At 33.3% G+C, this 26081-nt stretch overlaps 2 protein-coding genes across 5 annotated transcripts; one reads left to right on the plus strand and one right to left on the minus strand.

The window, feature by feature from the left end:
- Positions 1–246: 246 nt before the first annotated feature.
- On the plus strand, positions 247–3879 carry LOC25485266 (cysteine-rich receptor-like protein kinase 10). Of its 2 annotated transcripts, none has more exons than XM_013614455.3 (7): positions 247–1514; positions 1762–1908; positions 2004–2128; positions 2302–2512; positions 2693–2930; positions 3084–3234; positions 3367–3879. In XM_013614455.3, exons 1-7 carry the CDS (start codon positions 707–709, stop codon positions 3694–3696), a joined length of 2010 nt encoding a protein of 669 aa, XP_013469909.1. In that variant the 5' UTR covers positions 247–706; the 3' UTR covers positions 3697–3879. The 2 variants fall into 2 exon arrangements, with proteins under 2 accessions (XP_013469909.1, XP_024626438.1); XM_024770670.2 differs by having other exon boundaries at positions 1255–1514; positions 1746–1908.
- Positions 3880–10937: 7058 nt separating this feature from the next.
- Positions 10938–15246, minus strand: LOC112416534 (uncharacterized). 3 transcript variants are annotated; one of them, XM_024770691.2, is made up of 9 exons: positions 14961–15246; positions 13577–13654; positions 13235–13485; positions 12941–13147; positions 12759–12851; positions 12554–12657; positions 12086–12463; positions 11874–11956; positions 10938–11264 (listed from the first exon to the last, which is right to left on the minus strand). In XM_024770691.2, exons 2-6 carry the CDS (start codon positions 13650–13652, stop codon positions 12577–12579), a joined length of 708 nt encoding a protein of 235 aa, XP_024626459.1. In that variant the 5' UTR covers positions 13653–13654; positions 14961–15246; the 3' UTR covers positions 10938–11264; positions 11874–11956; positions 12086–12463; positions 12554–12576. The 3 variants fall into 3 exon arrangements, with proteins under 3 accessions (XP_024626459.1, XP_039685906.1, XP_039685905.1); XM_039829972.1 differs by lacking the exon at positions 14961–15246 and adding an exon at positions 14159–14569; XM_039829971.1 differs by lacking the exon at positions 14961–15246 and adding an exon at positions 14119–14569.
- Between the last annotated feature and the right edge of the window lie 10835 nt (positions 15247–26081).

Genomic DNA, 26081 nt, shown 5'->3' on the forward strand with positions numbered 1-26081 from the left:
CATCTGAATCAATCAATCTCAATCTAATTAAGATATTTGTTCATCATGGTGACTTGCCAGGACTTGTAAGGCACCACACAACCGGTGTCTTCCCTTATCATCTTTTCTCAATAATTTAACTTTTCTAATTCGTCCTTTTCCGCAAAACTGAACTGAGATATGTCCCATATCATTATTATCTTTTTCTCCACCACCAATACTAAAATGTTGTTTTTGTTTATTTAATGTGTTTTGATTGAATTCTTTCCATGACTTTTTGCATTTGTTAACATGACCCAATAGAACAACTGATAGAACCTTTGATAGTTTAAAATAGTGGTATATGAGTAAAATATATTTGGTATCTGCCAACTAACTTTATGGATAAGAAATTGACTTATAATAGTCATATTTAGAGGAGTCTCCTTTGAATTTTCTGCCTCTAATTCTAGTACTAGTATTTTTCTTTTTAAAAAGTCAGGTGATCAACCAATGGCATGCAAGTCAAGTCATTGTTTGACTCTCCTTCCACACTGATCATTTAGAGTAGTTTCTATTGCAGTCAGGACTCGCCGTCGCTGTACAGAATTTCCTCTCAAACTCATCGTCGCCATCACTCATCATCCACCTGATTCTAACCAGTGGAAGATTAAATTGCATAACAAAAGAAAGGTGTATCACCTGTTACTATTTCTCTCAATTCACAATACTATCTTTTCATCTCAAAATGTATATCATCAATTCCTCAACAACAACACAATTGATTCTTCTTCTTCTTCTTCTTGCATCCTTGTTAACTTCACTCACCTTTTCATTATCAGTATCTCCAATATACAACTCCCATGCTTGCACCGACACCTCATATTACCAACCAAATTCAAATTTCCAAACAACTTTAAAAACCCTTCTCTCTTCACTCGTCAACACCACCATACACAACACTTTCTACACCTCCCACATACCCCTATTCAATTCCCCCAATGACTTAAAAGGAATCTTCCTCTGCCGGGCCGACGTTACTCCCTCCATATGCCACAACTGCGTAACCGCCGCAGCAAATAACATCACAACTCTCTGCAAAAACCAAACAGAGTCTATTATCTGGTACGACCAATGTTTTTTACGTTACTCCAACGATTCCTTCTTGAACCATATGGTTCCAGCAATAACCTTGGAATCAGATGAAAATGTTCCTGATTCAGAATCTACACTGTTCAGTGATTTTCTAGCAAACTTTTTGAAGGGTTTAGCATATGAAACTGTGAATTCTCCTTCAGGACAGAAATTTGCTGCCAAAGAAGAAATATTCTTGGGTTCTGTTAAGGTTTATTCTTTGGCACAGTGTACACCTGATTTGTCTACGTTTGATTGTAATACATGCTTGCAAAGTGCCATTAGTTCTATTGGAAATTGTTGTAATGGGAAACGCGGTGCAAGATCACTTCTTCCGAGTTGTAATATACGATATGAATTTTACCCGTTTTATAACGTTTCTGCTGTTTCTACTCAGCCAAAACTTACCTCTCCGTCTTCAGGTATCAACATAACTTATGTAACAATAATTTTGTTATCAGGGTTTTAATTTATGTAACACCGACAGTTTAGATGACGTGTATTGTGTCCGATATTAGTCTGACACAACAAGTGTATTTATATATCATATTAACGTAATTTATTGTTGATATTGATTTACACATGTCAGTGTTGTGTTTAAGTCTGTGTTAGTACTTCATAGATTTTAACTCTGCATCTGGGATGTCTTAAAGTGCTGGTCTTGTGTAGGAAAGAGCACTGTGCCTTTAATCATTGCGATTTTTGTTCCAACTGTTGTTGTTATGGCACTTCTCATTGTCGGCTTCTACTTCCTGCGTAAGAGGGCAATCAAGAAGTATGAGTATAGTAATACATTCGTCCAGGATCCATCTTCAAGTAATTTTTAATATTTTGTTTGGTTAATTAGTTTCATTGGTTTAGTTTATTATAATTTGGTTGCTGATGGATAGTATACTGTACTCTCTACGCAGTTCGGAGAGAGGATCTTACAGATATAGATTGTTTGCAATTTGACTTTTCCACTATTGAAGCTGCCACAAATTGTTTCTCTGATGAGAACAAGATTGGCCAAGGTGGATTTGGTGTGGTTTATAAGGTAAGAAATTTGTTGGTGCAAACTGCTTGAAAAATGTTTTTAATATGCTAAATTTGAATAAAATGGACTGGTGTGGTTTATAAAGTAAGTAGTTTGTTTATGCAAAATGCTTGACACATGTTTTTAATATGCTATATTTGAGTAAATTGGTTTATTCCCATGTTTGTGTTTAGGGTGTCCTTCCTAACGGACTAGAGATAGCTGTGAAGAGGTTGTCGATAACCTCCTTGCAGGGAGCAATAGAGTTCAGGAATGAAGCTTCCCTTGTAGCCAAGCTTCAACATAGAAATTTAGTGAGAATGTTTGGATTTTGTTTGGAGGGGAGGGAAAAGATGCTTGTTTATGAATACATACCAAACAAAAGCCTCGATCACTTTCTATTTGGTATGGATCTTTTTAACTCTTCTATCACTGTCTATAAATACATACCATTACCAAATAAATGGTTAATAACTTTAGAACTACAATTACTTTGGAAGTGATTAATAGTTGTATAAATGGAAAATTTATCATACCTTCCTACTGTTGTTAATCTTGATCTTTTATTTTTACATAATATTGTAGATTCTGCAAAGCAAAGGGAGTTAGATTGGTCTAGTCGCCATAAGATTATAGTTGGCATCGCTCGAGGGATTCTTTATCTACACGAAGACTCCCAACTTAGAATTATTCATCGTGATCTCAAAGCCAGCAATGTTCTATTAGATGAAAATATGAACCCAAAGATTTCAGATTTTGGGATGGCAAAAATTTTCCAGCCAGATCAGACTCAAGTAAATACAGGAAGGATAGTAGGGACTTAGTAAGTTTCATGCCTTTTTGTCATCCCCTCTAGCATATATGCTTACATTATAACTTACTAGCCAGTCAAATTATGTGTGAAAAGGAAACATGTTTTTTGTGAAAATGTTAACATTCTTTCTTGAATATGTTGGATCACAATGCTGTTTTTCAGCGGCTACATGTCTCCAGAATATGCAATGCGCGGACAGTTCTCTGTGAAGTCAGATGTGTTTAGCTTCGGTGTCTTAGTTTTGGAAATCGTTAGTGGCAAGAAGAATACCGATTTAAATCAAAGGAATCATACTGATGATCTCTTAAGCTATGTGAGTATAAATAAGTGTAATTTTTTTAGTTTGCTCTTTTGATGCAATCAAAGCTAAAAGGCAATTTCAATGGGTGAGGAACGAGAGATTGAAAAGTTTAAATACTGACATACTAGTATGTATTTACCATAGGCTTGGAAAAAATGGTCAGAGCAAACACCTCTGGAGTTACTGGATCCAACACTTAGAGACTCTTATTCAAGAAATGAAGTTATGAGATGCATCCATATTGGTTTATTGTGTGTTCAGGAAAGTCCATATGACAGGCCATCCATGGAAACTATTGCACTTATGCTCAACAGTTATTCAGTTACCTTGTCATTACCTCGACAACCACCGTCTTTAATGCGTGGAAGAACACCTGACAGAATAAAGCAAGGGCTTGATTCTGATCAGTCTACCACATGTTCAATTCCATGGTCTGTGAATGAAGTATCCATTACTGAAGTATACCCTCGATAAAAGATAGTTTTTATGTTTTTCTCTGATCAATTCAGTGTTTGTTCAAATCATCTCAAACTATGGTGTAATAGCTACTTTCACTTAGTTTGTAACATATTGTAAACATTAATGGCTAAAATAATTTTGTCTTAATAGTAAAAAACATAGCAGATACAGCCGTGAGTATCTGAAATTAATTAATCATCTTCTTTAGTTTTGTAATAAATTTAGGTTTAATAGTGCTTTACCCCCTGTAAAATAAATTTTTTGGTTTTAGACCTTCATGAAAATTTTTGCCCCCTGTAATTTGTGGAAATTTCGGTTTACGCCCCCTGCAATTTGAGCAAATATCGGTTTACCCCCCTGTTAATTTGTGAAAATTTCGGTTTACCTCCCTACCATATCATTGATGTTGTACTGTCAAAATTCATGAAGGTCCAAAACAAAAAAACTTCAAATTACAAGAACGGAATCCAAAAATTACAGGAGAGAAAACCAAAAATGACATATATTAAATTAATTATATACACATAACACAATCAGAGTATATCGTCACACTCAAAAATTACATCACACGACCACAAATACAATATATCTTCCAAACATATATTAAAATTTAAACATTATTGTTGAGCTACGGAAAAAAATATTTAAAAAAATATACACATCTCATAAGAAAAAAGATATAAAATTCGTACGAAAGTAAATTAACCATTCACAAATAAGATGAACCGGCTAAATAAATAACTTTATTAACCCTAACGCAAATTAGTTCAATTGATAAAAAGTTGATTCATATCCGCAAGGGCATGAGTTAAAAGTTTTGGGCAAAAGAGGGACTTTTATATGTATAAGTTTGGGCAAGAGAGGGACTTTTATATGTATAGGTGTGTTTTGAGGAAAAGAAATTATGTGGGGGTGTATGTGGTGGGGTGGGGTTCTTGTAGCCGAAGAAAACCTTGTGAGAGGAATTTCTAAGAGCAATGTTATTTGAACAACCATTTTTTGGGACAACTTGTTGGACAACCAAATTATACAAAGAAATTTAGATAGTGACACAAAAATTAAAGCAATAGAAAGAGAAAGTAATATGATAATGTGAGTATGAGAGAGAAAGTTGTCACAAAAGTTATCAAAAAATGGTTGTTCAAATATCATTTCTCAATTTCTAAATATAAATTTGGAAAGTTGTCATCGTTAAATAGCGCGACTTCTGGTGTAACGTTTGACCATTGAAGCAAAGCAATTATTGTGTAAATGATTTACCCAACATCTCTTGTAGAGATTTAGCAAGTTTGCTAAATATGCATTGAAGTAATACAATTTATAAGTTCATCTTCACGTGAATTGTCTCAATCTCAACTTGGAAATTTAATTATAACAAGATTTAACAAATATGGGTTTTTTTTGTTGGTCAAGTAGCATAGTGGCTAGAGCTCACACAATTTAATTGTGGAGAAGTGGAGTGTTCGGGGTTCGAACCCCGGCCTCTGCATATATAAAATGCAATATCCCTACCAACTGAGCTAAGTTAACAGGGATAACAAATAGGGGTATGCAGAACATATATCTAAGTTTAACAAAAAATAAAAATTAATTGTTTTGGAAAATAACAGAGATAAAATGATCAAGTCTTTCGAATCAATTAATTCTCGTTGTTTGGTGATTGCACCTAGCCTCTACAATTATTCTCCTAAATTTACGACAAATTAACAAAATAGTTCTGATCAATCTTTGACTCAAAACTCTCTTTTAAAGGTACAACACCCTAATCTCTTAGGCGAATCCGTAATTGTTGAAGGTTTGATACAAACGTTAATTTAAATGTCATAACTCAACAACTATCTATCTCTAGCTTAATCCATTAAGTCAATCATATTTCCTAGGTCAGATATAACAACTATGGCCAGTAATCAATTAAATTCCAAAATCAATTCATATGATTACAAAGATAGGGCTAGTAGTCATATATAATCATATAAAATGTACTCTCTCCGTCCCTTAATGTAAACTCCCTTTGCTTTTTCACATTTCTTAAGAAAAGTTGTCAGTGTAATTAATGTGTATGTTTTGTGTTAATATTACTAAATTGTCCTTTGTTTGCATGTGTATTAAATTTGACTTTTCAAATTTCAAGACAAGTTAGTAGTATTAATTAAGGGTATGTTTTAAAAAATAATAATAAATGCATCTAGTAATTTGGAAAGGGGTTTACATTTATGGACAAAAATAAAATCAAATGGGTGTTTAGACGTATGGACGGAAGGAGTATTAAATACAAACAAATCTATATAAAACTAGGATTATAACTGCATTGAAAAGAGTTTAAGCAGCTCAAAATAAAATCATCTAAAACCTAACAAAAAAAATTTAACTACTCAAGTTAATAGAAATAAATACAGAGATAAAAAAACCCAAGAGTTATGTTGTTGTCCATGTTACTCCTGAATTTTCATTCAAATCATTGTTGTTGTTTGACATGTCGTAGCTCTTCAATCCCTCGTCTCGTTATGCACCAAAAATTGGATACAATGCCCACTTGCGTTTTCCATTATAAAATAGGCACATATTACTTCTTTTTTCTCTCTTTAATACTCGCACCTCCTTTAATTAATAGATCATCTCTCAAAAAAAAAAAAAAATCTATGTGCAAATCATTTCTTTCATTTATCCACTGATCTACCACACAAGGACATATTTCTTCTTATTCTCTTCAACCTCCAAAGCATGCAACGCTTTCCTTTCTCTCATTAGATCATGTGGCGATTGATTAATAGTAATGGTAGTTGAGTAGTGCTAACAACACTCTCTTTTAAATACTCGCTCTCTTATTGATTTAAATCATTGTGGGTTTACACATTGAAAATAGAACCCACACAAAATGCTAGAGAGAGAGTTCAAAAATGAGTGTTTTTAGCATTCCTCGTGCTAGTAATAATATGTAAAGATACATTACTTGCTCAATAAATCAAAAACTATGATTTATTTAAAATGTCTCTAAATTAAATATGAAATTAGTTAAAATTGACTAAAAACTTAATTAAAAATACTATATAAAAATATGATATGAGAGACTTTTATCAACTCCAACAATTATACTCATATCCAGACAAAACATAAAAAATGTCAATTTTAACCCATAACCTTATATATAATGGTTTGGTTTTTAGATGATCGATTTGAATTAATACCTAAATCAATTGATAACTAGTTTGATTCATTTGTTTAAGAAAAAAGGAACGATTCATTTGTTTGTTTCATACACCTAGACATGGCAACAAAACTCAAATTTGTGGGTACCCGACCGAACCGAACCTAAATTGACGGGTTTTTCTCGCTTTGATTAGGTTTGGGTTTTCCCCGATCTCAAAACACAGGTACGGGACGGATAATGGGATAGAAGTACCTACCCCGAACTCATATCCATACTCGTCCCGAATGTAAAATAATAATTTATTATCCCTTTTATATAAATAGAAACTCAGATCCTAAATCATTTCACTCCCACGATCATAGTCGCAGTTTGTCAGACGACATTCACTTCTATGAGTTCTCTCTCTTCTTCGTCCATATCTCACAATCTTGGTCTCTCTCTCTTCTTCATCATCATAGTCATCAATCGACACAATCTCTTTGATGGATAATGCATTATCACATTGCACCCGCGGCTGGAAAATACTTCTTTTTATTAAAAAAAAAATTGTTCATTGCAGAGATAGGGATGAGATGGGGATACTCGAACATGTCATGGAAGGGGATGAGATTCAACTTCTCATCCTCGTTGAGTATGAGTGGAGTAACAAGTAAATATTCAAGACTAAGGTAAAGGAACAGCGAAGGTAAAACCCGTCTCCACCCCGTCCCATCATTATTCCTACTTACACCTGTATATTAAAAAATGTTCATCAGATAAATAAATATACAAAAATACATGATATTAAATAATTGAATGATGCACTGTCTCTTTTTCATTTCACTCCCACGATCATAGTCGCAGTTTGTCAGACGACATTCACTTCTATGAGTTCTCTCTCTTCTTCGTCCATATCTCACAATCTTGGTCTCTCTCTCTTCTTCATCATCATAGTCATCAATCGACACAATCTCTTTGTTGGATAATGCATTATCACATTGCACCCGCGGCTGGAAAATACTTCTTTTTATTAAAAAAAAATTGCTCATTGCAGAGATAGGGATGAGATGGGGATACTCGAACATGTCATGGAAGGGGATGAGATTCAACTTCTCATCCCCGTTGAGTATGAGTGGAGTAACAAGTAAATATTCAAGACTAAGGTAAAGGAACAGCGAAGGTAAAACCCGTCTCCACCCCGTCCCATCGTTATTCCTACTTACACATGTATATTAAAAAATGTTCATCAAATAAATAAATATACAAAAATACATGATATTAAATAATTGAATGATGCACTGTCTCTTTTTCATTTTGTCCTTCTTTCCAATTTCTCGTTTAAGTTTTACATGATTATTAAAAAAATCTTTAATAATGTTGATTTAATGGTAAAATATTTGTCACTTACTAAAAATCCTTATTAATTATAATCAATAGAGTAGTTATAGATGAGTGAGTTGCAATAAATAAGGTTATGTTTGTGGGTAAAAATAAATAAATATTGTATTGATATGATAAAATGACAAATAATTTGAAACAAGAAAAAAAAAATAACACCTAATGTAAGATGGAGGGACGATCATGAAACACAAATACTATTTTTTGTCAGGTAGCCTAGTGGCTAGAATTCACCTTTTTCAAGGTGTGGAGTGTCCGGGCTTCGAACCCCGACCTCTGCATATAACAATGCATGTCTCTGCCAACTGAGCTATGCTCATGGGAACTAAATACAGATACTTTAAAATACACATAAAAGAGTAGTAAAATATTTAAATTTGTATTAATTTTAAAATAACAAAAAATTAACTAATCTAATTGACATTAGGAAATTGCTGATTTCACTTCTTAAATTGCTCAAAAACATATCCTAACAACAGTTGACTGCCATTTGGATTTCCACCGACAATTAACTGTCGTTGGACACTTTTCAGAATGGTTCAATCACTCTTTAAATCGGTATAACCGATCTTATAGTGTCCAATTTACTTGACATTATAAGACCTAAGTCCTGTCTGTCAAAAAATTATCCCTTCCTTTTTAGGTTCGAGTTTTGCCTTCTAAAAGTCTTAAATAAACTTATGAACTAATGGATAAATGATATTAAAATTCCTTTTCATATTTCAATTCTCGTTTATAATAATATATTTAAATATATATGTAATTTTAAAAAGTTAACACATTTATAAATTAAACCAAAATACAAAATTTAATATAATAATAGTAATAAAAATGTTATTCATATTTATTTATATAGGTCGGTCTAGTAGCCCTAAAAGGCTTTTTTTATGGCATGTGACCTGACATTTTTAACTAAATATGCTTCTAAAAAAGTCATAGCATTCACTACTTAAAAAAGAAGAAGTATGACATGGCCTGAGTCTCATATAAGCTAGGTCGTAGGCCCATGTAGGTGATGTAACATATTTCTATAAATCAAAAGTAAGTATTTTTGTATCGTCTCCTCAGGGACTAGTGCGATATCGTAAACCGTTCAACATCGACTATCATTTTAAGTTAAAAGATTAATTGGTTGTTTGTTTGAAACTAAATGAACTAAATTGCAAGATTACAAGTTGAGGGGAATAAGGCGTAAAACTTGTTATGATTAGAGTTCGTTGACCAAGAATCACATATAACCTAATGATCACATATACGGATTCTAGCTTTTAATCGATATTATCACGTATCCCTCGACAACATCATTCATGTCTAAATGATATTGTGAAGTCAATCGTGTCGTTTAATCGTTGATTTCTCAATCTATTAAACGATCCAATATTCAGTCGTATCGTTTAATCGACGATTTTTCAGTCTATTAAACGATCTGAAAGCATGAAGCTTAGATACTCAAAGTGATTATCAAAACATCAATCCCATGTCTAGAATTTCATGTTTTGATAGATGATTATTCTAAACCTAGATTCTAGAGTATTTGCCAATAAAAATTAAATCAAACATAAGCATGAATTGCAAGAATAATCTCAATATCAAATCAAATGCTAGAATCATATATTAAATATCAAAAGATTACATGTTTAGGTTGATAAAGCACCTATAATCCTAACAATGGAGATTTAGCTACTCATTGTCATGGTAACTTTGCAAGATTGAAGTAAAAGATGAAGATTCATATGCAAACTTGTGATTTCTCAACAAATATGGAAGAATCCACCTTCTATCACTCTCACTCTCTGAAGAACAAACTATTTCACCCTATTTCTCTCTAAAAGTATGATAAGATAACAATTGAAATGACTGAATGGGCTTTTATACCTTTCCTGTTATGATTCAACTCGCCTCGGCATAAGTGCTGTTGCGAAAAATTTTGCAACGCCACTTGATGTCGCTGTGAAAACTAATACTTTTGCAACGACAATTATTGTTGACTTATGTCACATGTCACAATGACTATACTCGTTGCGATAAAGTATTTTTGTCAACTTGTGATAAGTTGTTTTTCGCCAACAATACAAATTGATGCTATTTTTTATTAATATCACAATGACTATTCGTTGCGATAAAGTATTTTCCTCAACAACTAAAGTTGTTGAGATTAGTTGTTTTTTGTCAACAATACAAATTGCTACTATTTTCTATTAATCGCAACAACCAGAGTAGTTGGTATAAATTACATTTCCCAACAACTTATGTCATTTAATAAAAATGATAATGTTTTAACTTTTAGGTTTAAATGTGTCATTGGTCCCTGCACTTTCATCAGATTTTGGCATTGGTCTCTGCACTTTTTTTTGTATGGCATTGGTCCCTGCACTTTGTAAAAATATTGGTATTGGTCCCTCTGTTAACTTTCTGTTAAAAAAAAAACACAACCAACGAAGTGCCACGTGGCCCAATCATTTCACGCCACGTGGCACCAATATCAATATTTTTACAAAGTGCAGGGACCAATACCAATATTTTTACAAAGTGCAGGGACCAATACCAATAGCTTTGTGTTTTTTTTTTAACAGAAAGTTAATAGAGGGACCAATACCAATATTTTTACAAAGTACAGGGACCAATTCCAAACAAAAAAAAGTGTAGGGACCAATGCCAAAATCTGATGAAAGTGCAAGGACTAAAGGCATATTTAAACCTAACTTTTATTTTCTAATAAAATTAGTATCAATTATATTTGTAATGTAAATTGTCATAACTATTCAAAAGTAAATTACATTAGAATATAAGTCACAATCTTTTTAATGTAAAAAAATGGACAAGTTTAATGTAGATGCAAAGTACTATAACATTAAAAATATAAAATGCCATAAATTATCCTTCTTAACACAAAAAAGCTAATAATCTTAAATGGTTTTCTCATAGAAAAGGAAAACTAAAAATTCCAAAAACTAACAAATAAAATTGTGGCTCCAGCAAGCAACAACATTAATTATTCTTTTTTGTAGCTTTTGTTTGAATCTTTCTTTGTGAAGCAGTTGAATCATCCTTACTTGACCTGCAATTTCAACATAATCGAATTAATAGTTAATGTGTCTTTTTCTATACAATCAATGAATGGAAGAAAAACAGAAAACAAATATCATCTAGCCTATGTTTCAAATGTGTCAGTCAAATTAGTAAAACCCAAAAAACAATAACAAGTTGAAGCATTAATCCACCAACATTAGCATATATTCATACTGTGTCTCTTAAAAGGGCAAGAGGGCAGTATACATAAAAGGCTAAAGCCAGCTGAACAGAAAAACAAAACAGCAAAACACCACTAAAAATAAGGAAAACAGTGGCCAAAAACAACAGCAAAAATCCACACCAGAAGCTTCCCCAAGCTGTCACACAACCGAAAACCAAAAACAGCAGCACCAAAGGCGTGCAAACGCTTACACAGCCACACCAATTGCATATATTATTAACCAATTGCACCATAACAGTAATCACTACCACACCAAAATCAACATCACAGTAAAGCACAAAAACGAATTGCTAAAACAAATTCTCAATCATAATATCCTCACAAATGCATCAAGTCGTGTCTCCACGAATCCATCTCAACTCGAAATAAAATTTGGACAAAATTGTATGCTAAATGTCAAGAAAAATTACTTACAATTTCTCTGAAGTGGTGTTATTATCCTTGTGAGCACGCTCGGACATTATATTAAGTGCACTACAAAATTGTCCACCGATACCCTATAGAAATATTCAAAATAACGCCCATGACAAATTTAATAAAATAAACAAAGAGATTTTAATATATAATACAAAATTAAAAATTTTGTATTATATTTTTTTACCAACTATGGTCATTTATATACTTACTTAGAAATTCATCATTTGACTAAACATATTTGCCATTTTTTCCTCAACTTGTTTCTCCATCTTTTCTCCTAGTTGCCTTAGACTCTCTTCAAATTTTGCCGTCATTTCTTCCCTCATGTTTCGCTCCTTTTCGAGTTGAGTCTCTACTTCTTTTAACTTCATCTCTAAACCTTGTCTTTTTTCACACTCCTTTTCTAATTGTTCTTGCAAACCTGTGACAGACTTTCCCTTTAGGGGTTTAATTCCAGCTCCTAAGCCACGACAATATCCCAATCGCCCTCCCACAACTGATTCAAAAGCAATATTCGCAATGACATCTTTATCAGTGTCCCCATATCCAGCTTGTAAGTAAACTGAAGAAGTTTCTTCAACCTTCGTCTATTTAAAAATGTAAATTATAAATTAAAACTAGAATAAAAAATTAATCACAATTATATATGTTTAACAAATCAAAAAAGGATGTCATACATGAACTTCCTTAGAAGCATCATTTATCCATCTCCATTGCTGTTTGTGCGAGTCATTCTCCATAAATCCTTATAGTTGGGCTCCTTTTTGGTTTCAGGATCTCTCTAAAAGCAAATTTTCATCATCACAAAATATAAATACATGTAAGTTATCAAGTCAATGACAAATATACCAACAAAAGGAGATTTGATATTTTATATTTTACCGCATCATAGCTAACGGCTTGAAATGACTTCCTTCCACATCTATGATTTATAACTTGTTTAGATTTATTTGATTTGTTCCTGTAACTAATTTCCTGTAAATAATACAAGTAGAAATATAGTATATGTTTACGTATAAAATTAAATTACCTATATTTATATAGTAAATCTAATACAAACATACCTTGAATTCAGGACTTGAAAAATAATCTACCAAGTACTTCCAATCTTCGTCACTTAAATCATCTGGTTTATGTTCCAAGGCTATCTCATTTGTCTTGTATTGGCTAAAGTGTTTACGAAATCTACATCTATGATTTCGATATAGTCTTTTAGCAGTATCAATAATAACATCTCTGTTATGCTTTGTATTATCAATATCAAAAGTATCCTGCTCTCAACAGTTAAAATGAAAACTATAGTGAGTACTCTGTAAAAGCAATCAAATAAAATTAAAAGGCACAAGATTATGATTTACCAAAACTTTTGATACTATCTTGTTTTCTGTCTCTTGTGGAATTTTTCTCCATTTCTTGACATTAAAAGGTGCATTTTTTAAGACAACGATAGAGATCTCAGTCACAAAATTAGCAGCTCCTGATCCAACAGCTACCATTTTATCTGTCGGAATAACATCATGCAATTTTCCAGTAGCGCTCTTCTTTTTCTTTTTTGCAACACTTAAGCCAACAGTTCTTCCTCTTCCAACTTTGTGTGCATTAGAACATTCTATAGCATTTTTACCCAAAAAAGAAAGTGAAGAGAAGTATAATGTGAAATTTCAAGATAAAAATTAAAGTCAAGCAAATCAATTAAGTACCTTCTTGATGTTGACTTATATTGTTATTTGAAGAATTTGGAAGTTGTATCTCTGAATCATGATTTGGGGGTGCCATAACTAAATAAAATATATGACAAAATATATTAAATCATCAAATAATTATCACGAACAAAACCATATCAGCACAACTTGTCTACGAAGCACCGACACATAGAGATACTTAAACCGAACATTACACTAACTTTGATATTGCGACACCAGTAAAAACCTGCACCAAACTGCTAGAGAGCTAAAGACCCAAGGCCAGAACCCCCAGACATAACCAAACCACAGTCACCACAAAACATTAAACGGACAAATTTGTTACATTAATACTTAATTCTTCCCCTTTTAGTAACCTTCACAGTCAAACAAAAATAACCCTAGATTTTAATTGAGGGAGAAAGCCAGCGGAAACAAATTATTGACAAACCCCATAAACAAGCCATTTATGCAATCAAACATTTTACCAAAATTGATCAAAGGAAAAACGTAGTAAATGAACAATTCATGAAATCAAACTTTCGGAGGCAGCAAAATACTTGCAAGCCTAATTGAAAGAGATATGAATCTGCAAAATACTTTAGCTTTGCTCGGTCTTTCTTGTTAATTCCATTGTGCAGAGTTTCTTGCTTTTACTCAAAAAATGATAGTGGGTGTATTATTGGAGTAGGAGGAGATAATGGGTATCAGTTACTCAAGAGTCAAGAGAAAGTGCTCAACCAAAATTATTTTAGCGCTAAACAATACCGCCAAATTTTCATTAAAATTGTAATTCTACTAAAATTGTTTTATTTTTGTTATTATCCTTCAAAAATAAAAGTTTATGGTTATTATAAATATCATAGATAAGTTTTTGGTTAGATAAATAAAAAAAAAATGTATAATTGGTTCTCTCTATCGCTAATTAATAGTCTTCAGCTCGTCCCATGAGCTTAGCTCATTTGGTAAGGGATAATGCACAATATGTGCAGGGGCTGGGGTTCGAATCCTAGACATCCCACTTATTCATTTTAAGGTGAATTTCTCTAGCCACTGGGCTACTTGACAAAAAAAAAAAAGTGTTCAGCTCAATTTTTTTTATTTTTTTAATCGGCATATTATATATTGCAAAAAGGCTAGCACAAGATGTGTAAACAACCAACTGTTACAAGGGACAAAGCATATGCAAACCAAAAAAAAAAAAAATACACCAATGCACAGAAACCCTCCCAATACACTGGACTGTTGCGCAGAAAAAACCTTCCATAACAGCTGAAATTGAAACATACACGACATATGCCTATAACAGATCCATAATTCTACCAAAAACCCTTAATTCTACTCATGGACCATACCCAAGAAAAAACCCAAATAAAAATCATAACTTAATTAAAGAACTCACCAATTAATGGAGAGATGGCTTGGAATTTGAGGAAGAACAAGTGATTGAAAACAAAACAATAATTGGAACATTTTTCTTTATGAACGAAATTCAAAGATGGAGGAGGAAAGATGAGTTTCTAGTAATGAAAAATTTGGGTGGAAGATGAAATTAGAGAACAATAATGGGTCATGCAACTGTTTTTGTGAAGAACCAAGGTTTTCCCCTTCCTTCCATCTTCATCCACGAGAGAACTAAAAGCAGGAATAAGAAATTCCTTTCTTTCTTTTTTTTCTTTTTTTTTTCCTTTTACCGGATCCTTTGTGACTTTTGACCCTCTTAGGGGGTGTATTGGATTGAGAATTGCTGTTCCCACGTTTGGTTTGGCTGTGTCACACGAGTAAATTACTCAAATGTCCCTCGGCAGTTAACTGCCGAGGAAAACTTCGGCAGTTAACTCCCGAGGAAAATTGAAAACTTCGGCAGTTAACTGCCGAGAAAACCTCAAACCTGTTTTTTTTTTTTTTTTTACAAAATCCATAAACTGTCATTAATAACAAACTTTTTTTTTTTGACAAAAAGTATAAATTGTCTTTAATAATATTTATTGATTTTGAATGTTTCAATCATTATTTTGGGACGTTTCAAACAATTGCAGTATTATACTTATGCGTATATATCTTAATAAGAATAACATTTAAATCAGTGTAAAAATTAAGCATTTGAATATTGTTTTGCACATTACTTAAATACAAATAATAATAAAAAAAATCGTTAAAATAATTGTGCACAACGATTTTTTTTAAGGTATAATATGTTGTTATATTTTCTACATTAAAATAATTGTGTACAAAGATTTTTTTTTTAATTTAAGTAATTTGCAAAACAATATTCAAATACTTAATTTTTACACTTATTGAAATGTTTTTTGAGGACTTAAATGTTAAGCCTAAAACAAAGAAAAAGGAAATAAAAGAAGAAAATTCCGTGAAAGTTCTTTGGAAATAAAATATTCACTAATGTTGAAGATCAAAACAGTTATAACCAAAAAAGAAGAAGATCAAATGACTAATACAATTAAAATAATTGTGAATATTTCCGTAAAAAGGAAATAAAAGAAGAAAATTCCGTGAAAGTTCTTTGGAAATAAAATATTCACTATTGTTGAAGATCAAAGCAGTTATAACCAAAAAAGAAGAAGATCAAATGAGTAATAGAATTAAAATAAATAAGGAAGGCAAATCAATAAAATTAAAAACGAATTATTAAGAAAAATCAATGAAAAATGATAAAGACCGCGGAATATTCTCAAAGAATATTTATTGTTTTTGTAAAAAAAAAAAAAAAAAAAAAAAACAGGTTTGAGGTTTCCTCGGCAGTTAACTGCAGAAGTTTTCAGTTTCCTCGGTAGTTTACTGCCGAAGTTTTCCTCGGCAGTTAACTGCAGCCGGTTTTATAATTCGGCAGTTAACTGCCGAGAGGCATTTGGGTAAATTACTTGTGTTTCTCAGCCAAAGGTAATGTGTCAACAACAATTCTCTATTGGATTAGGATTTTAAAGAACAATTTTTGTTTAAAAAAAGTTTTGAGGATTTTAAAAGACTTTGCAAGATTTTGATGACTTTGATGATTTTAAAAGACTATTAAGAATTTCAATGGATTTAATTCATAAGATTTTAAAGGATTTGAAATGATTTTATGGATTTCAAGAGATTTCAATAGATTTTATGAATTTTAAGAAATAATTGAAAAAATATCATAACACACTCTCTTTCACAAAATCTCAATAAATACTCTTTTATTTATTTTATTTTATTTTTTACGGGAGAGCTAGAGCTACAAAATCTCAATAAAGACTCTTTTATTTATTTTATTTTATTTTTTTACAGGAGAGCTAGAGAGAGAGTGAAGGAATCAGAGAGAGAGAGAGAGAGAGATTTTTTACGGGAGAGCTAGAGAGAGGTTTTTTACGGGAGAGCTAGAGCGAGAGAGAGAGAGAGAAGGGAGGAGAGAGAGGGAGAGATAGTAAAATCTTAAAAGAAAAAAACAATCCTAAGAAATCTCATGTTTTCATGAAATACTTTTTCATGCTAAAATTTCCCTAGAAAATTCCACAAAATCCATCAAAATCTGATTTATTAAACAATCCTTCGAAATTTGAATAATTTTGAATACCACTAGACTTTTTTTTAAGTGATTAAGAGTTTTGATTGAATACCACAAGACTTCTTTTAAATGACAAAGAATCTTGATTGAATAACACAAAGACTTTTTTTAAATTGGAAAGAGTCTTGATCGAATACCACAAGACTTTTTCATGATAAAAAAAGTCTTTTAAAATCCCTTAGAATCATGATCCAATACACTAGTTAGAGAATTGCTCTCAAGCCCCGATAAAATCTATGACGTATCGTATCCCCTGCGTATTCTGCACCGATACTTCTCGTATAGGAAAATATCCGAAGATTAATTTTTTTTTTCTTTTAAATAATTATCCGATACATCCTCATACTTATCAGAATAGTATTCGATAATTATCCTACACCGATACCTGCCCCGATATTTTCCAATTAATGTTGACTAAAAAAACTTAACTCTTGAGTACTGATGTGTTCTTTTACGGATATAGTGCTTCTTTTTTGGATCGATATAGTATAACACTAACAATGTTCATTTTGGATATAATATAGCACTGATGATGCTCTTTTTGGTATATATTGTGTATGTAATTGACTAATCATCATTCTCTTAGTGTGTGTTTGGTTCAGCTTTGGATATAATTGATTCTGATAGAATTGATTCTCACAGAATTGATTTTTAGAGAATTGATTTATGTTTGGATACAATAATGCAGAATTGATTAAACAAACTGAATGTTGTTTGAATAATTTTTATCAAAATTGTTTTTGAATGTATAATTACTAAAATGGACATAGTTAAATTCAAGTAAATGTGTTTAGTCGAATGTATATGTAGATCAATACTAAATGTAGATATATTATTTAATTTAAATAAATAAATTTTCTATATATTAATTTAAAGGAGAATGCTAACCATTGCCCTTAAGACATTGAATAAGGGGATAAAAATAGAAGTATAGCATTGAAAAATGGTGAAAATTGATAAATTTAACTTTTTAAAAGTCAAAATGTTGTTGAAACCAATGCAAACATGCTACTTTTGCCTTCCTTAGGGCAATGGTTAGCAAGACCCTAATTTAAAACATAATAAATACGATCATTAAACTAAATTTTTTTATAAAATATTTGTTCATATATTTTATATTTTTTGATAAAATATATTTAAGTTAAATAATACTAGAGTTAGTTGCCAAAAATGATAAAATATAGCGTAAAATAAATGTAAAATAAAAAATACAGTAAATTTGAATGGGGATACCGTAAAGAAAAATTCAAAATTTGGTAAGTCATGACCATAAATATTTTTCGGGGGCTAATTTGGTTCGTTAAGTTTTCTAATTAAATTTGGTTCATCAAATTAAATTACAAAGCAAAAAGAAAGAGAATTGATAAAGGGCAATAAAGGAAAATAATAGGTTGTAATAGTCAAAATAGAAAATTTAATGTAGAATTGATTCTAGAAAAGTTAGAAGCTAGGATTTGTAGCTTTAAGGATAATTGCTTTTGGAGGATAGAATCAATTCTTAAAAGCCAAACCAAACATCATTAAAAACTCAGTTAGTCACTTTTGAGGGTTGTATAATCACTTCTTGGTGTTGAAAAGCCAAACCAAACAGGCTCTTAATCGTCAGTATAATTTATATTTATGTTGATGTGCTACGAGCCTATGACTGGTTTTTTTTTTTTTTTTTTGAGAGATATGACTGGTTTCTTTTGTTTGTTAATATATTTGCATATTAAAAAAATGGTTATTTGCATGTAGTTTATAATTGAATGTAGTTGCTTTAATTGATGTTTGAATGATGTTAGAGTATAATGTGATTTTGAATGGTGGCAAAAGAACACATTTTGAGTATGTTTGATACTTTGCACACAAAGTGTTTGATAAAATGTCTCAATGACAATTTTATTGATTATTTAGTTAGTTTGGTTATGGATATGATGTTAATTGTAATTCGAAAAAGTGTATATTGAATTAGGTTGAATGTGGTTTTGATTTTTCACCGAAGATGAATGTTTATGTTTAGTTTAGGTTATGTGTAGGTTGAATGTGTATGATAATGCATTGATTATTTACGTTTGAATGTGAATGATAGTGTGTATGATAATGTTTAGGTTCAATGTGTTTATTTGATAAAGTGGTTGAATGTGAAAGTTTAGGTTATGTTTAGGTTTAGTGTGTTTGACAAAGTGGTTGAATGTATAAGTTGAATGATGTTAATTTTTAAATTTTCTGTGTAGATATGTCTGATCAGAACCCGGTTGATCCAGCTAAGATGATTGGTGGTAGGCGTGCGATGACTCAAAGCCACCGGAAGGAGAGGCAAAGTGGGCACATCCCAAAGAGGGGAAGAGGTCGGAGGTGGGATGATTCAGGGACTTCGCAGGAGGCTTCTCAGACTACACAGCCTGAAGAGTCGCAGGTGGTTGATCCGAGCCAAGAGGTGGAGTACTTGAATTATCAGGATCAGGTACACCACGATGTGACTGATGGTGGGTATGACCATGATCATATACCAGAGCAACAACATATAGCAGACGATGATGACATTGCAGCAGCGGCTGCCCCAGAAGTGTTACCTTTGGAGCCTCTCTTTCCTGGAGGACCGAAAGATATATCTCTGCTGCACTCTTATGCCAAGCATGTGACATTGGCGCTTTGGTATAATTCAGATAATGAAGTGTTATTTTTAATTATCTTAAATTATCATATGCAACAAAAATTAATGTTTTAATTTTTTTTAATATGTGTGTTTGTTTAATTATTTTCTTTATGTTTAATTATTTTCTTTAAATTTTCTTTATTTCAACTTTTATTGTTTTCTTTACGTTTAGTTATGATTTTAAATTTTTTGTTATGTGTTTTTCTTAAGTTTTAAGGTTTACATGTGTTATGTTTTATTTTTGCATTTGCTAAGTTTTATTTTGTTTAGTTAAATGTTTACATTGTTTAATGTATAAATTGTTTAAACTATGTTTATTTTTCTATTATTTCAGGTTCGTAAGCTGCGTGTTGTAAAACCGATTAATCATGGGGCTAATATTTTGAGTCTCGGACGTCCAAACGGGAATCAGAATTGGTTTTGGGATCCTCTTACGTAGAGTGGGTTACATGATTTGGTTTACCTGGGCTACGCCACTGTGCCTCATGCTTTGCTGATGACTCTATGCGAGAGGTAGCATCCCGAGACCAACACTTTTCACATGCCCTTGGGGGAGATGACTGTGACTTTGGATGATGTCGCATCTCTTATGCATCTTTAGATTGAAGGGCAGATGTTGAGCCATGGGAAGAAGATGTTGAGACATGAGGGAGCGACACTACTGATGAGTCACTTGGGTGTGTCGCAGCAGGAGGCAGAGAAAATTTGCGGTACAGAGTATAATGCGTACATTAGTTATCCGAAGCTGAGGGAATTATATACGAGGTACCTTGGTAGGGCTAACATATTGGCGGATACAGAGGACCCAGAAGAGATGGAGGAGCTGCAGAGGGTTAGAACATTTTGTGTGAAGTGTTATCTCGTATATCTTGTTGGATGCTTGTTGTTTGGTGATAGAAGCAACAAACGCATCGAGTTGGTCTATTTGTCAACAATGGAGGAGGGCTACGCGGGGATGCGTAATTATTCCTGGGGCGGGATGACACTGACACACCTATACGACGAGTTAGCTGAGGCCTGTAAGCTTGGAGACAGAGCTCTTGGGGGAAGCGTGACACTGCTCAATGTAAGAAACTTATAAATGTGAACCTTAACTTTTATTTTTTTGTTATATTTTTCGTGCATAAAAATTTATAAATGTGATTTGTTTGGTTTGTGCAGACATGATTTTTGGCGCATTTTCCTGGCTTTTTCAATGTTGATCCCAACACCGACTATATTGAAAACTACCCGGTTGCGGCGAGGTGGAAGCTACAGAAGGGTCATGGAGAGTGTAACACCCCGTTTTCCCAATATACGAATTTCTTAAACATTTATCAGAGTAAAAGCCATAAACGGGATATCACATAGAAACGTAATCCAAAAACAGTTAAATAATAATTTAACCTTCACAATATCTTTAACATAGCAGCGGAATATTTAATTCAAAAATCATAAATCAGATTGGCACGTAGGCCCCATCAAAATAGTTCATAATCCATAACATAATAAAAATAACATATTATCCACGTAAGAGAATGAAGCATGCATAATTCATAAAGCCCCATCCCGTTACGTATCAGAGCGACCTAGAAGACACAGTGAAGGCAAGGCCACTCACGACGGAAACAGCACACTAAGCTCGGTCACCTGCACGTTACCCACGGTCGAGGTAACATTCAAACAGAAGGGGTGAGATTTCATAACAGATTAACATTAAACAATGCAATTAAGAATCATAAGTTAACAACATGGTCATTTCATTAGTTAACTTTGCATAATTGTTAAACTTTTAACACGTAATCGTATATCCATTAATTAGGGATAACATAACATAATCAAAAAGCACATATCACGTAATCACATATTCAATCATTATCAACAAGGCATCTTAATCATGACAATGTGACAATGCTCTTAGACTCCTTATATGCATGTGGTACCAATCGTCATCATAAGTATTAATATACTTTAATCGTGCGGAGGACAAAGCTCCTATAAAACGTGCGGAGGACAAAGCTCCTAATTTTCGTGGTGAGGACAAAGCTCAATGTTATGCTATGCATGGACACATATGAACAAAACAACGTAATCGACTTATCAACATGCATCCAATAATTTGGAGCTAAACTTCATCATATACTTATGCACTTAGTTAAACAACGGAAGCAGCATAAACAGATCACATAAACAAAATGATATCATTATATCAATAGCACATAAATTGCATCATTATCAAGTTTTCACATCTTGCATGAATATACAATACATTAGTTCATACTCAATTAATATCAATATAGTCTTTAAACAACTCTACAGGCTGCAGTAAACATCATCACTAGGTCTCAATGCTAATTAGGGGTTCACTCTTGATCAACACATGCGACACAGATCGCACAAACACTCAAGCAACTACCTTCTGGTTGTACTCGCGAGGCGAGAGTACTTACTCGCCATGGCGAGTAACACTAATCTCCCAAACTGATGTTGTTCTGGGTTCAATCCTGTCCTAAAATCATCCCTAATCAATACTAGGTATGTCTAGGCACTTAAAGGCACTCAAGGTCCAACTAAAAAGTCAAAAATACAAAATATGACATGCACTCTGCCTAAGCTCGCGAGGCGAGGAAAGGTTGCTCGCCATGGCGAGTTGCACCAGACAACTCGCGAGGCGAAGGGGAAAGGCTCGCGTGGCGAGCGATGAATCTTCATCACTCGCGAGGCGAGCGATGAATGTCGCTACGGCCAGGCTTCCTAAAATCACAAAAATCCGACGTTTCACATGGTTCTAAGCTTGGTATTGATTTCAGAATTCATCCTAAACATGTTCTAAGGTTACAGGACAATTCTTACATCAATCTAAACAAGTTTTACCGTTTATTCTCAATTTTTAGGGTTTTGACCTAATTCCAAAACTTCTCTAAATCATTCCTAACTATGTCAACTAATCATCAGAATTACAGAGGTTAATGCTACTGAGTTATTAGTCCCACCCTTACCTGGTTATGAAGAAAAATCGCAGCCCTCTTGGTCTCTTGCTCCTCTCAAAGCTTTTTTTCTCCCTTTTCCAAAAGTTTTCACGTACAATCAGTTTTTCTAACAATTAGGTCTCCTCTATTTATACCTCTTTCTAATAACTTATCTTATCTCACTTTCTCCCCCAAAACTATCTAAAATATCAAAACAGCCCTCAACTAAATATTTTTCAAATCTTTATTTTATTTAACAATAAAATAAATCTCATATCATAATCAAATCCTTCAATACTCATAACTTAACACGTCATCAATCATATCATCAAAACATATCAAAATCATGCATATATTATATAATTATAATATAATTGCCTAAACTCGATTAAATAACTATTAAACGAAAGTGGGCGTTACAGAGAGGGGTTGACGTATCGCTCATTGCTTGATCGTATTCAGTTTGATGACGTATGATGGAGGCCGTACGAAGAGCACAGGGAGATCCAGGGTTTTGAGGAGATATTCTGGTATTCAGGCTGGATTATCTGCGGTGTTTGTAGGGTGTACCGTCACTTACCCGAGAGGGTTTTGAGGAAGTACGGATACGTCCAGAGGGTCCCTAGACATCGGACGAATGTTGTAGAGCTGACACCACCTCAGATTGTGCAGGCATTCGTCGACTTCTGCACTCACACGCTTAAGGTGGCCGATTGGGGTGAGCCGACACGAGAGCAGACATGGCGGATGGCGGATGACTATGTGTTATGGTACACTAAGGTGTCTCACCCTCAGATTTTGCCACCTCTTCCAGGAGATCTTCTGAGGCCAGCAAATGAAGAGAAGATCATTGCAGAGCAATGGGAGCGGTACGAGGCAAGAAGCTCGCCTGACACCTATGACATGGTTAGTGTCGTTGTTGCCTATGCTGATGCGCATATAGGTCAGGAGGAGGTCATGAGCCCTCAACAGCGGTTTCAGGCCATGACCCATGTTAGGGAGCAGATCGCGCCGATCTTGACCAGGAGGCGAGGCCATGGGTCGATGAGGAGGCACCAGCAGGACCAGGAGTAGCAATAGTTCGTTTTTTGGGACTTGTTTTTTTAGTTTTGGTATTTTGATGACATTGGTTTGTATATTCGTACTTTGATGACATTAGTTTTCATTTCATTGGGATATTTTACTTTGTTTAATGGTAAAAATGTTGGTTTAATTAAGTTGTGCATTTGCGCCAATATTTGTTTTGTGAATTGAACCATTATGCGTAAAAAAAAACAGGTACATATGTTGTGTTTTGTGTTTGAAACACATTACAGGTTTAGAAAATGAAGCTACTGCCTCTGCTTTGGCTTCAGGACGCTTCGACAATTTACTGCCGAGGAAAACTTCGGTAGTTTACTGCCGAGGAAAACCTCGAGAGTTTACTGCCGAGAAAAACCTCGGTAATTAATTGCAGCCAGTTTCGTGTTTCCTCGACAGTTAACTACCGAGGGATATTTTGGTATTTTACTCGTGTTTCTCAGCCTAACAAGATGTGTCAACATCAATATTCTCTTAGTTATATGTTTCAATTTTAATGGTTAAATGACAAATATGGCCTTTAGTTAACTAATAATGATTAAGATGTCATTCTAATAATTCTACTCGTAATATAACTATATTTTATCTCAAAAAAAAAAATATAACTAGATTTAATCCCTGCAAACATGGGTCACTTGAGTTTTGGTCTAATCCTCCAAATTTTTCTCTGGGACTACTAATCACTTGAGTTTTGGTTCCTGAACCCATTTAAGTGATGACATGTCACCGGTTAGCAGATGTGTCGAGGATGATTAGAGAGAATGATGTCGACTTGTTAAAAACTGAATTGAATGGACAAAAATATCTTTAGTTCCAGGCAAATAGGAAAGGACCAAAATATTAATCCCAACAATGATTTTTTGTTGCAATTTGGATAAAGCGAATGCTAATGCCAACAAACACTAAGTGTAGAAGGAAAAATGGAAGGGAAAAATGGGATTGAAGAGAATAAGGAATACCAGTTTGATGAATTTTGAGAATTAGAGTATGGAGAATGCGGCTTGCTCTCAATTCTCAATCTAATATGGATTCATTATCTAGTGTAGGGATGACAATGGATAGTGTACTATAGTATCCATCCCCATACCCACGTTTGTAAAAAATGCTCGTACCCGTGCCCGTACCCTCGTGGGCAACAACTTTAGTGCCCTTCCCCATACCCTATGGGCACTTAAGTGCCCATACCCGCACCCATTACCCGCACTTTAGCCATGAAAAGATAATAAAAATCACCACACTTGAAATAAAACTATGTGTTATCGCGATTTTCGGGTGTCAAGTCATTAATTTGGCTTGAACCTTTCAATCTTTGATATTCTCTATTTTTTCTTGGGAAGGGCAAAATTGAGAAAAAACCCTTAGATTCTAAGTTCGGGGGTCGTTTTCGCTACAGGAAGGTGTTAGGCACCCGGAGCGATTATGGTACTCCATAAGAACCGTTCTCCTAAGTTTATTTCTACGCTTTATTTTTATTGCCTACTTATTGAAAGAAAAGAAGTTTTATTTGAGTGAAGAATGAGGGGAGAAGATGATTGAAGTTTTTTATTTTACTTGGAAAATGATTTTTGGAAAGGAGGAGAGAAGCCGTAAGGCATAGAAGAAAAATGTCGAATTTGATCTTTATTTTTATTTCACAAAAAGGCATTGGAGTTTTGACTCCAAAGTTTGTTTGAAAAATTTAGCCTATTTCGAAGAAGAAATTTCACTAGGCGTCGAATTCCTAAACATACACCTAAATCGATAATCATGCAACGTGTGTGCGAGTGTCGGTGCTTGTGTCGGTGTACATTATTAGAGAGTCCATAGTCCTTTACATTGTCCTAGATACATTCTATGGTCTTGCAAAAATCTTAAAAGAAATTAAAACTATCTAAAATATTACATGCCAAAGTAACATTGAAATAAAAGAGATAAACCCTAAACTATGAGGAATAGGAATGGAATTATGAAATGCTTATGAAATGTATGGCACATGAAATGAAATGGTTAGTAATCATAAAGCACAAAATAGTAGGAGATAAACAAAAAGAAATTGCATAAGAATGGCAAAAAAGAATGTAATAAAGTGGTAAAAACCTAAAAAATTTGATATGATACCTAAATGTGCTTGTGACCCATAATTCTCACATCATGGCAATTTTGAAAGAGATTTTGTTTCAAGCCATGACATGAAATTAATAGAGACACATGCAAGCAAAGTATCACACCAAATTCATAGAGAAATTTGGCACTTTATTCCTTAAGACAAACACTTATTGTTTGCAAAACAAGAAATTTACAAAATCACATCCAAAAACAGCAAAAAAGACA

This window comes from Medicago truncatula, chromosome 1 (assembly GCF_003473485.1).
Source record: "Medicago truncatula cultivar Jemalong A17 chromosome 1, MtrunA17r5.0-ANR, whole genome shotgun sequence".
Lineage (NCBI taxonomy): Eukaryota > Viridiplantae > Streptophyta > Magnoliopsida > Fabales > Fabaceae > Medicago > Medicago truncatula.

Excerpts from the sequence above, each read along its gene's own strand:
- LOC25485266 (XM_013614455.3), top strand. The coding sequence starts at position 707 with ATGTATATCATCAATTCCTCAACAACAACACAATTGATTCTTCTTCTT. Across the intron at positions 2,513-2,692 it reads CCTCGATCACTTTCTATTTG|ATTCTGCAAAGCAAAGGGAG; the intron begins GTATGGATCTTT and ends ATAATATTGTAG. Across the intron at positions 3,235-3,366 it reads CTGATGATCTCTTAAGCTAT|GCTTGGAAAAAATGGTCAGA; the intron begins GTGAGTATAAAT and ends TATTTACCATAG.
- LOC112416534 (XM_024770691.2), bottom strand. The coding sequence starts at position 13,652 with ATGGCACCCCCAAATCATGATTCAGAGATACAACTTCCAAATTCTTCA. Across the intron at positions 13,486-13,576 it reads TATAAGTCAACATCAAGAAG|AATGTTCTAATGCACACAAA; the intron begins GTACTTAATTGA and ends AAAATGCTATAG. Across the intron at positions 13,148-13,234 it reads AGATAGTATCAAAAGTTTTG|GATACTTTTGATATTGATAA; the intron begins GTAAATCATAAT and ends TGTTGAGAGCAG.